The sequence below is a fragment of the Colias croceus genome, chromosome Z (assembly GCF_905220415.1).
Source record: "Colias croceus chromosome Z, ilColCroc2.1".
NCBI lineage: Eukaryota > Metazoa > Arthropoda > Insecta > Lepidoptera > Pieridae > Colias > Colias croceus.
Genome location: NC_059568.1, coordinates 6,127,930 through 6,145,739, shown reverse-complemented (window position 1 = coordinate 6,145,739; position 17,810 = coordinate 6,127,930). Strand labels below are relative to the sequence as shown.

Genomic DNA, 17,810 nt, shown 5'->3' with positions numbered 1-17,810 from the left:
CGATATGATTTTATGAATATTCTTTGTATATTTCAAGTGTCGTTAGATATAAAAGGATATTAGTTTATACAATTTTTCTAACATTGTATGTAAGGCAATATTATAGAGTCAAATTTCGACCACAAAGTTAAAGGAATGCGATTTCTTTAACCTCAAAATTATTAACGCGATATCGTGTTACGTTAATTCTGTGTAAATAACCAAAACACTGCTGTTATCGGTCAGAAACCGCATATTAATAAACCTTATGACAGCGATAATTTAGGCCAAATGCATATAGTGTGTTTATAAAACATGTTTGCATCGCAATTGCTGCCAAAGTGGAATATAAGTGTAATTTCTAAGTCGAGTGATTTTTTCGCAAACATAATACATATTTGCTATTTACCTTGTTATCATTTCGCTTTAATTGGGACTCTTATCTAATTCAAATAGTTGTACACATTATTTCATTTTGTAAAACATTATCTTGTCTTGCGTATTTTATGAACAATAGCATTAACGTTGGTTTTCATGCTATGATAAGTCATCTGACTTTTAACTGCTATTGTTGATCGACTCGGTCCGTGCACTATAACAAAAAGCGTGATACGTCAAATTATGTATTCAAGTTCATGCTCCGTGGGCTTAGAGAGAGCGGTAAGCGATGGCGGTGGGTACTCGTGCTTGTTCTAAAACGATATAATTTTGCTTTCATTTATCTAGGTTTTACTGCGTCAGCCTTTCACAGATAATGCAAACAAGATCTCCATTTAAATTGCCAAACGACGCCTAAACTTTTCTGCATAGATTGTACCTGAGTTATTTTAAACCAGTGATAGACCGAAGAAAGTGTGCGACTGATTGAACAATAGTTGATGTAAAAGAACAACTTCAATGCCATAAACAAAAGCAAGTTATGACATACCTACCAAGAATATAGAACAATATGTAGCGTGTCAGTTTATTTATGGTGACGTTTCAATTCCCTTCTGACGTTTTTTCATAGGTCGGATCACGGATCATTGTCGGATCGTGTTGGCAAGGTCCAAAAAATTATAAGAGCCTTCTTTTGAATAATACTCATATAAACATTTGCGGAGAAAGTTGCGATAAAATATTAAAAAAATATCATATCAAAATATTCCTACGTTTAAAAACTCAGATTGAAAAACATTTATTAGTATCTACTAATTTTTAATCTTCTTTGTCGTACTTCAGAGCGTCTTTTTTCCACAGTAGGTATAAACAACAGTCCAGTGCCTATTTATCCGAGTGCTGTTTAAGCTCTTGCACATGACCAGTGTCCCGCTGAAGGGATTTGAAGTGTTTGATATTCGCTATGCAATGATTGTATTTTGTAAACAAATTAAATAATACCTACACTGTTTACATATTGCACAAAATCCTTTGCATAAATTGTGTTGTTTTCGTTATAATTACTATATGTTTGGATAATATGTACTTACAGTTGACAAATAAAGATTTTTCATCATATAGAAATCCTTAGTAGAAATCATTCTGTCGTAATATATTACGGGTACACCCTATAGGGTGAAATCAATCAGTCATAATATATATACCAAATTTCATTCAATTCGGTCCAGTAGTTTTCATAACAGAGTAGTTTTGTGTCAAAAACATTGAAACTCCGGATTATTAAAAAAAAAATCATAATTTCTAAACCATAAGTTTTCGCTTAACTAAAGTTTGTTTTAAATGATTACTCATGATGCTCTCAACCTGAAAAAAATTTTTGGACCACTGTAAACGGGCCAACTTGTATAAATATATAAAATCTATTTAAAAAACAATAATATCTAAGTATATTCTGATATCGCTCTAATTTATGGAAATCTAGCCCAAGGTCTGTGCTTAGTTAATTTATTATCACTGTTAATCAAAGCCCATTCAATCAAATTAGGTATATAATTAATAGGTAAACACTGTGTTACGTTTATGTTATAAAGCATATATAGTAGATTAGGATATAATGTTCTGAATAGTAATGAATCACTTTATGCTACTTGTCTATCTATTTGTATGAAATCGTAATGATTTTAGTTAATTAACACACATATCCTTTACTTCACGTTAGTATTATGTTAGGTCGTACTTAAAATTGTATCGAATAGTTTCGTAACCTTAAGCCGTTCCACGAAAAATGGTAAATAACAAATTCACTGAATAATATATTTTTTCCCATCGAAGAATTATTTTGCAACAAATAATGTTGTAAGTTCAAACTGATTGGTTTATACTAATTAACTGGTTAGGACCTGACCACATAATATCATGGATTGACGTGTGTTCAAATCAATGAAACAATTATTTGTATGTCGATCAAGTCCATTTTGGTGACTTGTTTGTCGGTAAATAATGTTATAGATAACCCACATACTTTTGATGCTTTTGATATACAAGTGCTTGGTGGTAAGATCAAGTGTCACAGAGAAATGTCAGATTCGTTTGTTTTCCCTTGCATCGCACTGTTGAATTTATTTCGACATGACGCTCTTAGCGGGTGATCTAATTGAATTTTTTGTTAAAATATAAATCTATAGATATACGAGAAATTGTTGATATTTGTATGATGTTATAATTTGATACTATGTATTGAAATGTAACGAACATTTATCCTATTCCAATGCCTTATTTTGTATCTTTAAAATTAAACAATTTAAGAAAGTTGAAACCTACCTTATAAATATAATAGACATAATTATAAGTAGGTCATCTTAATCACACCAAGGTAACATACAATCGTTATATTTTATATGCAATAGCCCGTATACGACTGTTATATTCTATTATACATTAGCTGAAGTGTGTAGGTATATTGTTTATTCTTGCATTGTTGGACCATTGAGTTAGGCAACTTCGTTCGGAACATAGCGTATACATGTAACGAGTTGCTTTAGACGTATTTGTGTGAGCTCTCAATCTCCATCAAATCTGGGTCAGCACTTTGCTGTCATTACAATGCGATTTCTCGAAAAGCGTACTAAGCTTAATCAAACCATGCCGCTACATAACAACATTATAACAGGGGTGTAGGGCTTTGTCAAAGGATTTGTCTAGGCTGATTACATTTTCTTAGTTTGCTTGCTTAGATAGTTTAGCGACACTGTTTATGCTCCGCTGTGACGAAGTAATTGTTAGAAATTTTATTTATTTATGAGATAGCCTATAGAGATATGAGACTGGCCGTTCGTTTCGGTTGAACCCATTTGTCTCCAGATAAAAAATTCGTAAGATACGTAGACGGTAGACGTTATATACATACATACATAACGTTGCCTTCCTATGTAATTTTTTCACAAAATAATCATCGATATAATACTAGCGGTCCGCCCCGGTTTCGCCCGTGGTACATATTTACGATTTCTCTACATAAGAACCATCCTCGTACTTCAAGGAATATAATAAAAAAAGAATTATCGAAATCGGTTCAGCCGTTCTCGAGTTATGCGCTTACCAACTCATTTTGCGATTCATTTTTATATAATAAGAAGATTAGTATACATGTTATTATAGACTATAATAGCATGTTTATATAAGAGTACTAGTGGTCCGCCCCGGCTTCGCCCGTGGTACCTACATGTTTAAACTATCCTATCTCTCAAGTTGGATCGAACTGCACATGGTGTGCGAATTTTATTATAATCGTTTAAGTGGTTTAGGAGTCCATTGAGGACAAACATTGTGACACGAGATTTATATATATTAAGATAGCAAATTAGTACGGCATGTTTAGACAAAAACAAATTGTTTGATAGCACAGAATAAACAAGTTGTATGGATTGTCGGGTTGATCCATAGATATTGTGGATTAAAATCAGCTATCGGGTTGTTGGTTTTACAAACTCGTTAGCGCTATTGTATACAGTTTAAGCAAAACCCTAGTTAGTGTTTTCTCATCGGAATGGTATGAGTTGGCTAAAAGTGAAGGAATTATTTGACTCGCGAATAAATCGTTTGAGGTTTTGTTGAACTAGATGGAATTTTGAACATTATAAATAATACTTAGGTTTGCTAGATTTACTATTCAAGTACTAATACATTACTGACTCTAAAATGTTAAACTGTTTTATTGAAATAATTACTTTTATATATATAGCGTTGTTATCAAGTTATAAAAAAGGTAGATCAAATTAAAGACAATATTTATACATAGACAATATTTTTTACTATGAACCATATTCCATATTCCCTTTACGAACTAATACGAAAAATAATACTACTGATGTTGTAACGGTTTTTATTCTCTAAAGGTTACCGGAAGGAACATAATATATTTGTACGTGCTAAGAATACATACTGTGTACTAACAATTGGCAGAAGTCCTTATCAGATATTTCTCATGGTACGTACAAAGGCTGTTGAACTTCAGAAGTATGAATAGGGTTAGGATGTTCTGCACACTTTCACTCCAAATTATTAATGAAATAGACGTTTTCAAATTGCATTTACTCACATTAACTTATGTTATCAGAATTATTTCCTTAAGACATGTATAAGCATTTTTCTCAGGTTTACAGAAAATTTTGATTATAGAAAAATATCGTATCTAATCAATCTAATTTAGTCGAGTGTAGGTGTTCTCAAATTTTCTATAATGAACAGTTTATCGAAAAATAGGAGATATATATTATACTTACTATGTTTTTATTACCACTCAAATTATCATTTTTTTTTGTCGTAACTTATCGATTAGACTTAGCAAAATAATTATTTGTTCAGGCGCAAAACCGGAATGGCAGTCATCAATCGATACCTATGTCCACACCAAGCGCGGCAGTGGCGGAAATCAACGGCTCCAGGCCGACCTTCAAACCTGTGACTGTACTAGAAGACCTGCAGGCTGTCCGCTGTGCGGAGTTCCATCCGAACGGCAAGCTGTACGCAGTCGGCTCGAACACGAAGACGCTCAGGATATGCACGTACCCCAAGATTGATGATGTCAAGTAAGTTTAGTATAGAATTGTGGAGTGGAAAGGTTGATTAACTTAACTTAATTGAATACACTATCTAATCTCTAGAGTAGTGTTAGGGTGCTTTAACACCACAGATGTGCCAGGGTGCGTAGCGAGGGATGTGTTTGTAAAGAACCAATCATATCGCTTCATTTAGCGTTGAAGCGATACTTGAACATGATTTTGTAATTATACTTTTTGAGACATGTGTTCGATAGAGGTTTGCCTTGTTTTGGAGGAATACTGATTATGTTTAGATATCTTTATTTTCTTAAGTAGTGTTGCAAAAATAATTAACAAAGTGTTTCAATTAGTCTGCTTCGCGATTTGTTGCGATTCAATGTTAAGAAAAGCTGAGTTCATTTTCCAGTAAAAGTTAATTACACTGTACTATAACGGTTATATGTATTCTGCTCTAGGTTATGAAATTTAATTCGCATTATAATTCCTCCCATTTTAAATATTTGCATAATTTTCCAATACAATCATACACTTGTTTGTTGTTCTGCGCGTAATAGGGCATGTTCTTACGGTATATTAGGTGCAGCTGAAATTATGATTCATGCATAATGTATTGTTAGTTTAAACCTGTAGTGCCGCTGGGTGCAGCCTATGTGTCAATCGACAATAGACATTTTCTATGCAAACATAATTTAAAATAATTTATGGCTAAATTATCTATCATGCTCTTAAATACAAATTTAACTCAGTTACCCTTTATTAAAATGGTAATATTTTTTTATTAATTTCTAATCTCGCAGTAACATAACCTTATACTTGTAAGGCTTGTAGCACACAAAAAATTAAACATTGATAAACGTGATTGCAAGAGAAAGATTTCAATGTACAGTTTTAATTAAGTGACGAGCAAAAACTTGTTTATGCAAATACTAGACAGGAATATCAAACAAAGCAATCAGATTTCAATGAAGCTAAATATAAACACAATTACGTGTACAGTGTATACTCTATTACAATGGCTACAAATTACAAACACGCATCTCGACGTGCAAGGTAGATGAAAAGCCATTTCTTTTTCTTAGCGAACGCAATTGTATCTACTCTTTAGATTTATTGCGTGCTATGTAGTTCTCTTTTTCTATGTGGTATATTCGGCAGTACATTAGGGGATTAGTATATTTTTTTCTTTATGGATTGGTCGTATAGAGCGATTTTGAGAGGTGTGTCTCGAAAGGCGCAATAAACTTTAGAATTATGGGGTCATGGTAGTGCATTAATTAGTAATTATATTTTACAATGTTGGCACGTATTTTTGTCATGTGCAACTATTTTAGACTGATCATTGCGAAATTGTGTAGAAAAGTTGCAGGCTGTGTTTATATAAAGTTTATAGCTAAAAGAATAATATAATAGTTTTGGCTTTGTCAAGATATAATGACTTTAAATTTGAAAAATAATATACGTTTTTATAATAACACAAAAATCAGATACCCTATCGCTCAATGATACAAATAAGAAGAAAATCACATTTCTCACCTTCAATATTAGTACGTATCAGGTTTTAAATTATCCCGATGTGATAGAATAACTAGAAAACTCGCCATGCAAAGTGAAATTCGAGAGTGTTTGCACGCTTCTTCCAACTCGGCGCAAGTTAGGTAATTCATTAAACCGACAGCTAGTTGAGCTAACTGAATTAAGTGTATGTACCTCAGAGCTATCGTGATTTGGCGACGAAAGCCATCACCGGTGATTGTCACTAACTAATATGAATTAGTCTGGCACCCGTTTATGGGAGGAACAGATTTAATACTGTTTAATTAGTTTAGCCCAAATACATTTTGCGTCAACGAACGATGAATGCTCGTTGTTTGCTTACGTTGTTTTGTTTAGATTTCGTCTTATATAAGGATTTTATAATTTGTACAGTGTCTAGGTTTCAATGCTTTAATGAACGTATTCAAGTATGTCGGTTTCTTGCGTAAATGTTTTGCATAATTTAGCATGAGATGACGCGGTTTATAATGTCTCTTAGTTAACGGTGTATGGATTAATTTGTGTTGGTTTCAGATGAGTTTTTATTTTGTTAGCAACTATTGTGGTCATTGTAATTGACAAGGGGAATAAATCGTCGGTAATATGTTATATGTAACTGAATAACATTGGTGCGGTGTCAAGTTACATGTGACCTCATGAGACGTGACGGCCCTGGTTTCGCTCTGTTGTTCACCTTACAAAAATCGCAGTACTAATTTCTTATTATGAGATAACATTAAACGGATTTAATATGATTGTGTTTAAAATCTTTACGGTCAGAATGCAGCGAGAGAAATAAGTAATTCGATAATTATTATCTTTGCTTATTCAATAAGCTAGTTTATACAAACAACATACGCAGCATTATCTGAACTTGCAAGCATATTAACATTACGTTTCTTTTGCACATGATAGAATATTACATTATGTTTATATAATATATGAAAAAATACATATATTTTTAATGAGATCTGTTTCTTCCGACAAACAATTTATACCGATTTCATGGACGAAATACAACAAGTTATCACGCACATTGCAAACATGACCAAGCTGTTACATTTACGTTTTACAAGTCACAATCTTGATAAGTTTACGTTAAAGACATGCATTAGTGACGTTGTTTAAAAATAAAAGTGTGTTTGTAGTACAAGAAAGTAGATATTAACAGTGCGGTATACTGCAGTGACTGACGGGTACGTGTAAATGACTAGGTTCTGTTATAAAAGCCTCGTTAAACTCATGTCTGTGATGGAAAGAGAGCAGGGTTACGTAACGAGTACTGTTTACTTGTCAATATTTGGAGCGGTTCTTGTTTTGGCTTTTTTTTTACTGTAATGTGTCCGGAACTTGTAAAATACGTGATTGAGATCTTTCTCATCTTTATGATACGGGTCCTATTATTTTCGACTGCCTTCTACAGTGGTTGACGCTTGAGCGTAGAACCGAGGGGTCCTGGGTTCGATTCCCGGTGGAGACGAAGGAAAAGTATGTCTTGGTCTTGCAGGACACAGAAGGCTGATCAGTGATCACCTTCTTACAGTCCCTAAAGAAAAATCGATCAGTGAAACAGATGTAGATATGCATTATGCATCTGCCCATTACCGCACACGGGTACACGGAAATTCACTTTTTTACTCCAATTTATCCTAGTAAAATTCATCCTTTTAATTTTCCTACACTCATACGTATTAAGTGGTCATAAGTATGGATGTATACGTTTTGCATGATTGGGTGACAAGATCACGAGATCTCGAGTTCATAACAATCGAAGTAATGGCTGGTTCACACTTTGATTAGTGCGAGTGCAAGTGATTAGTGCAGGTGTTTAGTAACTACGTGTGGACAGCGACTGTTTAGTGCAAGTGTTTAGTAGGCTGTGTAGTAAAGTGAATAGAAGCGTGTTCTATTTTTTTGCGAGTGGACTGCGAGTAGCCACGTCCCGCGCGCCCTCCCTCCCCTCACTCGCAGCGTGCCTGCCACTAAACACGTCTGGACAGGAGTGTTTAGTGTTTAGTGTTTAGCGTAGTGTGTAGCGTCGCACGCGGCACGCTTGTTGTTGTACAAAATGGCATTCGCACTAATCACCTGCACTCGCAGTGAATTGGACACTACTCGCACTACACACCTGCACTCGCACTAATCACCTGCACTCGCACTAATCAAAGTGTGAACCAGCCTTTAATTGATACAGTTTTATGTATATCATTATGTTCATAAAATAAACATGTGTTAGGTACATGTTCGTTCTGTACTTGCTCTCCTGAAGACAAATCATGTAAAACACATCTTATGGCGCTATAAAAGCTCTGCCCACACACATGCAATATGTTTAGCTCCGACTTGCACATTATTAATTGTGAATCGATTACGATACAGTCTTATGAGCAGTCATTGACCCCCCTCGCCAATTTGTTTATGTATGAAGCGTTTGTTATTCAGTATTCGTTTGTACGTCGACACGAGCGTATTAATTTTATTGAAATACAATGAGAATTTTCGCTTAATATTGCTCGTAGTTTGCATTTTTATGTTTTATCACCGCTTCACTTACTAGCAGATGAATAATTATTGTACGACGATTTGTGCTTATCCACGATCGTGGCACGATGATATATTTTATTTTGTTAACTTTATTCTTCATTGTTACACTTGATTTATTTCTTCGTCTCGCAATATGTGCAATAACGGCATGTTGCATTACTTTATTGTGATCGTTTATTGTTTTCAATTCGTCATAAAGAGTCGTGTTTGTCTTATGAACAATAGTTAGTTGTAATAATATGTAGGTAATGATAATGCCAGGTAAAATTAATCAATTAGAAGCAATTTAAACGCTGTTTGTATGTTCACTTGAAGAAAAGAATTACTGTATACTGTATGTACTTAGTTATGTATACCAATTATATAATGGCATCCTACTATTCAATACGAATTATAAAGAGTTTATAAATATGTTTGTGGCAGATTTTCTATTTTATACGTGCTTCAATTTAATAGTACTATGAGGAACATCTAAAAATAATTAACGGCCATTCAGTTTATCTCATATTAATATGTTACTTTAAAAAATCGATAATAATCTATTGCGTAAATGCAGTAAAGATATGTCGATATGGCATCGTACAAGATCGTTGTGGGCCGTCTTCACCATGAACAGCGTTGGACCTAAATGTCCGAGATCGGCCGTAAATTTAAGTGTTTATTCATAATCGCCGTAATGGCAAACATCATGCCACTTGTTGGGCCAACGCTGCCCATTGTGAATAGGGCCCATTAAATATTGACAATACTTAAGCAAGCTCGCAGTTTGGTGAAACATCAGTGTGTTTGAATAGAAAGCGGATGCCGGCTGTGATATTTATGCAAATAATATGATGTATTATGAAACAGGGTTATATTTCAATAATATTTCTCGCTTTAATGTAGGTTTTTATCATAATGGTGTACATTGAGGGCATGTTAGAGTTTTGGTATTGGCGAAATACCTCAATATAGATTTTAAGAGGAAAAATTTAAAGAAAAGAAATGTCCTCGTTACTACATGATTTAAAATTATATAACAGATACCCTATTTGAAATCTTCGTTGTTAAATGATAGTGCTATAAGTTTTATTTGCATTCATTAAAACAGTTAGTTAGTCATACCTATCTACGTAAGGAATTAACATAAAACATTGCAATGCATTTCTTATTATTTTATTTATAAGGCTTTTCTACCATTTATTATTCAATGCAAAAATAATCGCGGAATTGAAACATGAAATTACGGCTCTTAGGTTATAATAACGAACGATGCATTTTAATTATTCTAGACCTCATATAATTGTCAATAATTGATAATAATTACTATGGATTTAATATGTACATAGTTCCATAACTAAATTTTTATTTAAAAACATTATGAATATTAAATTATAGATGTATCAATTAGAGCGTTCTCTCGGATCTTATCAATTATAATATAAAATGTGATATTTCAAATTCTAATCCTTTGTATCCAAAGACGGTCCACAGAATGCGGAAATGTGTTATTTTATCAAAATTACCTACTTTTAGACAAACAGCACTACACAATAATGTCCCACAAATAAAATACAGTAATAATGAAATTCCCTATTCACGTGCAATTAAACAAAACCAAAAAGAAAAATAAATTAGTTCGCTAACAAGTTTAGCTCTAGCGAAAATATACTCAGATTGGTACCTACGTCGGTCATGGTATTAATTTCGGTATGCATGAGTGTGAAAGTTAACTCGTAATGCAATTTCACTATAAATTCTGCTGACTATTTATAGTCTAAGCCAGTTTATGTTAAAAATAGAAGGTCTGGAGATAGTATATTATATCCATTTGATGATGTATTCCGCTTCGCTCAATAGTTGACTTCGATTTACTGTCACATATTTTTAGGGCACATATATAACTCGTTTGGAACATATGTCTATTTCCTACTGTATCTTCATTATAATATTGTTATATAACTTTTCTATAAATTATTATTGATGATGATGTAAATTATCGTCGTTTTCTAATATCGAAAATATTTATGTAAATTCGTTAATTCCCATTTCTCTTGTATCATTATATAATAGTACGTGTGAGAAACATCATGTATTCGATATCATATTTTAGATCTTTATGACATTCCGTCACGTTAATAAAAAATCGTTATTGATCAAAATATTTTAATCTTTACGTAAGTATTCATTTACTTACTCTATACAAAGGTTTGGATGAATATATCGATCTCATTAAACTGGTAATGCATATCAAATATGCAATCCTAAATATTGATTTATATTTAAAGTAAATGATACCCGGACTATAAATTAGTACAAATTAAAAGGCGATATACATTTCCCATTGACGATGTACGTTGCGCTAAGTGCTCGTACTGTCTCCAACAAAGAGAGCTGTTTACGTAAGATCGGATGGCAGAGTAATGGATGATTTGACCCAGCTTCGCCGATGGAAGCATATTTCGTATTATATGAGAAATTTCGTATTTTACTATAGGGATATGGATATCAGTGCACTTTTGAATTCACTTGAATTTGTTACTTTTATGTACCTTTTAGTTATAAGTTATGGCGAATGATCATTTTCATAATATTTAGGCATTGCTTCAGAACTTCTTCATTAATGATATATTCTGGTTAGGACTTACGAAGTATCTCTTTTCAGTCTATCCATATACATATTCACATACAAGTGTAAAAAGTTAATCTTACACTACTAAAGTTGGCCAAAAAGTTTGATAGTAGGTACCTACTAGTTAATCCTATACACGTAGTAAATAACTTAGCCTTCACATTTTTCTAATAAAAATTATCTTCTTCCTAGGGACAACAGTGCACCAACCGCACCTACTGTGCTCCTCAAAAGGACGAAACACCACAAGGGCAGCATCTACTGCCTGTCCTGGAGTCCCGCGGGCGACCTCTTGGCCACCGGCTCAAATGATAAAACTGTCAAACTGATGAGGTTCAACAGTAATACATGCAACTTGGAGGGGCAAGAGGTAAGAGAATTAAAATAATACTTTAACATTGTTTCAGGGTTCCGTACCTAAGGGGTAAAACCGGAACTCCCGTGGTAAAAAATTGGATTGGTGTTCTTTTTTGCAATTGATCTTTAGCCTATTTGCATTGAACCCTTGATGTTGAGATTGAGACTCGCCCATTACCCATTTTTTTATTATGTCTGTCACATAAAATACACACTTATAAAAGATAAAGAAAGTTATAAACTAACCTATTCGATCTTGAGCGTTTCTGTAATGGAGTGGTTAGTACGTTTGTGATAAAATTAATCGATCATTAAAACCAGATGTTAAATGTATCTCATGTACTACTCAAGTGCATTTGTTCAAGTAAATTATGTTTTATTGAGTTCAATTTGGAAATAAACAGTGCAAATACAGAAAAATGTACAAGAGAGAAGAATGTACGGAAGTGATTAACACTTTTTCTATACATTGTTTTAATTTTATTTTACGATTTTTATTCGATATAAACCTATTCGATGAAATTATATCTTGGAATATGGAAAGTCTTAGACGACGTAAGATTCACATAATAAAGAATAATCTGTTTGCCACAGATAAAACCTATTCACAATCAATGTATCAAAATAAAAAAGAAGGACCGCATTCATTGAAGCGTAAGCTACCCTTATTCATTCCGGGACTTATATACTTTATTCCATTGCTAAATACATGCTATTAATGATGTCTTTAGCCATTTTTTTCGATTGATCTCTAAAGACGATACGAGTGAATTCTCCTCGGAAGCTACTCTGTCCCCTTTGATCGACGTCGAAGCAAATTATGTGTACTTTCACTTGTCATGTAATTTATTATGAGTAATAACGTGGAGGCTTATTAAAATCTAATCTCTCGAGTTACGTTTTATGCGGCACATTGATTGCTAAGTTTATTATTGACATTATATTACTATTATGTTGACGTTATTAAATCCGCTAATTTGCTTTGGAAAGTCTTTATTGCTTAGCCGGTTGAAAGGTTGCTAAGTAGTAGTTGATAGTGTGAAACTGTCTTTCATATTTTTCATCGTTTAAATCCGTATTTCTATGTATACGATCAATACATAACTAATTCAGTTTTAGGTATTCTAAGTATAGAATTTACATCATTGTGTATTCGATCTTTATTCTTAAATATTTGTTAATTAAATACGTGAATTGTGAAGCATTTGAATAATATAAAGTGAAAAAACTAAAACCCAACTACGACAATAACCGGCGCTGAAAAAGTATAAAACAAGATTTCAGAATACTGAACTGAACAAAGTTGCTAATGTAGTTGCAAGTAAATGGACACAGTAGACTCTACCAAGATGCCTTCGTTGTAAATTGACAATAATGTCATACAATACTATTCTGAAGTATGCAATATTCCACTATGTAAAGATAAATTTTCATGTTTGGAAAGGCGTACTCACACGTTACATAATATACCTATCTACCGTAGCACTTCAACAACGTGTGACTACGCCTTTCCAAACATGAAAATTTATCTTTACATAGTGGAATATTGCATACTTCAGAATAGTATTGTATGACATTATTGTCAATTTACAACGAAGGCATCTTGGTAGAGTCTACTGTGTCCATTTACTTGCAACTACATTAGCAACTTTGTTCAGTTCAGTATTCTGAAATCTTGTTTTATACTTTTTCAGCGCCGGTTATTGTCGTAGTTGGGTTTTAGTTTTTTCACTTTATATTATTTGTACTATTTTGGTGTTAAAGTGTATTTGGGGGCATAATATTAACAAAAGTTAAACTGATGAACTAATAAAGAAGCTATGGACGAAAAGATGTGAATTATATGCAATCAGCCCATGAATACAGGTAAAGTCACGAGCAAATGCTAGTAATATATATATATTCAAAATGTACAAGGAAAGCGCTTTCAAATGATACCAAACACGGGATATTTATCTTAACTTTATTTTTTTACTCTGTATGTTTTTTCCGATAGAGGACGCCACATTAGATTTTGTGAAACCCTATATAGCCTATAACCAGCGGACAATTAAGACGCTTCTAATGATATGTCATTTGTCAAATTCTGATAAGTAGTTTAGACGTTACGAGGGAACAGATGAACATACATACATACATACATACATACATACATACATACATACATAGCCTGTCAAAATCATAAACCTCCTTTTGCTTTGCCGTAGTCGGGTAAAAATAAAACTAGGAATTAAGTTTTAATACTTTTAAATAAATAATAAATCAAAAACACACAATAAGACTATCTTGTAAAAGTAACGTTATTTGGCAGTTAATCACCATGATACGAATCACGTATTGTTAGGTCACGTATTAGTATGAAATATTATTACGTACACTTTGCTATTAGTCAAAATAATGTTCTAGAAAAGCTCGCACATTGTTCAACAATATTACGTCAATTAACCTATTATTCGTCGCATATTCATACACCCATAAGCACTTACTAGAATATTATTTATTTATCAGCTCAATGATATAATACTTTAAATTAATTAAACACTATCTATGTATGTCAGTACTGTTATTAATCATATTCTCACCCAGATAACCCCTTTTATCTTAACGTTTATCGATACATTATAAATACTTGTGAATTATTTAGATAAAACACACTCGAAGGTGTTCCGGTTTTAGTAGAGCTATGTAGGTATGGTTCATTCTAAATGTTCGTTAATTATTTTTTTTATTTATTAATTAAATCAGTATTAGTAAACATGAGATAAAAATATATGTATGTTAACAAGAACTTTCAATTTTTGATAGTTAAAATCGTTAAACAGTTTTGTTCAATAAATTACATATATCAACATTAGCAGGGGCCTTAGACAAAGTAACAATTAAAAACGATAACGAAGTTAGAAAAGGCAAAAATGTATGGGATTGACATTAGATAGACCACGTCATCTAACGCGGCGTATGTCAATCCCATACATTTTTGCCTTTTCTAACTTCGTTATCGTTTTTAGGGTTCCGTAGCCAAAATGGCAAAAACGGAACCCTTATAGTTTCGTCATGTCCGTCTGTCCGTCTGTCCGTCTGTCCGTCTGTCACAGCCGATTTACTCGGAAACTATAAGTACTACAGTGATGAAATTTGATGGGAATATGTGTTGTATGAACCGCTACAAAAATATGACACTAAATAGTAAAAAAAAGAATTGGGGGTGGGGCCCCCCATACATGTAACTGAGGGATGAAATTTTTTTTTTCGATGTACATACCCGTGTGGGGTATCAATGGAAAGGTCTTTTAAAATGATATAAAGTTTTCTAAAAAACATTTTTCTTAAAGTGAACGGTTTTTGAGATATCAGCTCTCAAAGTCGTAAAAAGTATGTCCCCCCCCCTCTATTTTTATAACTACGGGGTATAAAATTCTAAAAAAAATAGAGGTGATGCATGCTAATTAACTCTTTCAACGATTTTTGGTTTGATCAAAGTATCTCTTATAGTTTTTGAGATAGGTTGATTTAACTGTAAATAATAAGTTTATTATATTTGCTGCTACGGAACCCTTTGTGCGCGAGCCCGACTCGCACTTGGCCGGTTTTTTAATTGTTACATTGTCTAAGGGGCCTGTTGTTCTTATAATATCTTAAATGTCGGTATGCAACTTGGACGAAAAATAGAAACTTTTAACATCGCATATTAGACAGAATAGTCCTTTATAATAATTAAAGCATTATTAAATTAATTGCATGTCCTATAGGATATAAAATATTTAACGCAATTATTATTTATGTATTGCAGAAATGTAGCATTGAAATTATTCGCGTTCAACATTTCAACACAAGCCTCGAACATTCCGCGCAATTCACTTCACTCTAGTGTAATTTTATTATAGACCAATTTATGTAATTGGAGTAACCCAAATACTAGATGCGATAGGACTCTTCAATGTAATGTACTTTTTTCTTATATGTCTCGTCTATTTTTATTAATTAATTTCGAAGAATTCCTTCCATTTGATGTATTACAACGGTTTATTGGCTGGTTTTTACTAATCCTATTTTAGAAATCAAGGTATAAAGATTAAAGTAAATTTTAGTACCTATAGCAGTCTATAGATCGTTCGATTGTTTTTTGATAGATTGATATCTATTAATCTTCTTAATATATATAAATCTCGTGTCACAATGTTTGTCCTCAATGGACTCCTAAACCACTTAACCGATTATAATAAAATTCGCACACCATGTGCAGTTCGATCCAACTTGAGAGATAGGATAGGTTTTATCCCGGAAATCCCAGGGGAAAGGGAACTATGCGGGGTTTTCTCTGAAAACGCGGGCGAAGCCGCGGGTGGAAAGCTAGTACTGTTATAAACATAGACAGCAATAAACGTGAAAAACGAATGTTCTGGTTTTATACCTATAACACTTGTTTAAATAAATATTTTTTTAATGTAATTATATTCTTATATTGATGTATGTGTCTATTTGGTTTCTACATTTTACTTTAGTTACGGATGTTGTGTTTGTTGTCTCACACAGTACACATGCGTAGAGACAAGTCTCGAGCGCGTCTCTTGCGTGCGACCTGATTTCTATTCGAGCGAAGTTCTGTGTTAAAGCTAGTATCTATTAAGTTGTAATCTTTACGGTTATTTTATTGCAAATAAAACTTTAATATTGAAAGTAGTGTCAATGTGACTTTGCAAGCACTTCCCAAATTACGAACTTATTGTCTTTGATATAGAATTCATTTCCAGTAAGACGTAGAATGGTGTTTAATAGTTTTGAAGTGATTGTTGTGTAAGAAATTTTTATTTGATTGATTGGTATTTAATTTAATAATACTTAAACTATTGTTGATGTCAATACACCATTCATTGTTCCTGACGGTTATGTCTTAGCAATGTTTCCTTCACACATAGACAACGTTTCTATTTATCTTATTATTTATGTTCTATTGTATATCAAAGTTATGCATACGTATGTGTCGATGAAGAATGGCAGTTATTTGACTTATTATTAACATTTTAATGATCATTTCGTACACATTGGATCCATTGCGTCTCTTTTCTGTACATTTAAAACGAAGTAATAACCAACTTTGGTAATATCATGTCATAAGCACTAAGCGTAGTCTGTTATTTCATGCCTAACTTGACTGACGGTATTAAACATTAGAGTTTATTTTCTGTCGCAAGCGAACTTTATTAAAACGGTTTTTGATGAGTTTCATAAGCTTTGAATATTTGACTTTACTGTTCGTATAATACATTTTGTCTGGAAATTTTAGATTTAAATAATATTTTATTGCAGACGTAAAAGTATATTTTCACTTTCTTGTCCTTTTATCGTCCTAATAAAACTCAATGTCTATTCTTCTAAAGAAAGAAAGACTTTTCCCTCGATTCCTATTAACTGGCGGACTAGGTTGCGCTGTAACATTTTTGTAGTTTATCCATGTTTAGTGAAGTCTCTGTTTTTATTGTTTTCCTAATCCACTCTGATTACCTCCCCAAAACTGAATCAAGAATTCAAAGAAACTTTATTCTTCAAGATATAACATCGAAAGTTTACACAATATTTGATCACTACCACGCCCAACTTACGATTAATTATTCCTAGGTGGAGCTAACAATGCACGACGGCACAGTACGAGACGTGTGTTTCATAGAGGACACCTCGAACAAGACCAGCCTCCTGGTGAGCGGCGGTGCGGGCGATTGCAAAATATACGTAACCGACTGCGCTACAGGAAAAACATTTCAGGTACATATACTATAGTCACTGTAGTATATAGTATAGTATAGTGCAAGCCATTTCAACGCTTTTAAGCTACATGTTGCACAAAATTC

General features: G+C 33.1%; 1 protein-coding gene across 3 annotated transcripts in view; it reads left to right on the top strand.

Annotated features, from left to right (window-relative positions):
- LOC123704920 (WD repeat-containing protein 47) overlaps positions 1-17,810 on the top strand; it is a 55,992-nt gene that overhangs the window by 24,838 nt on the left and 13,344 nt on the right. For all 3 annotated transcript variants that reach the window (XM_045653412.1, XM_045653413.1, XM_045653414.1), the window contains 3 exons: positions 4,723-4,946; positions 11,800-11,977; positions 17,581-17,724. In XM_045653412.1, the coding sequence (XP_045509368.1) occupies positions 4,723-4,946; positions 11,800-11,977; positions 17,581-17,724 (546 nt within the window). The remainder of the gene's footprint in view (positions 1-4,722; positions 4,947-11,799; positions 11,978-17,580; positions 17,725-17,810) is intronic.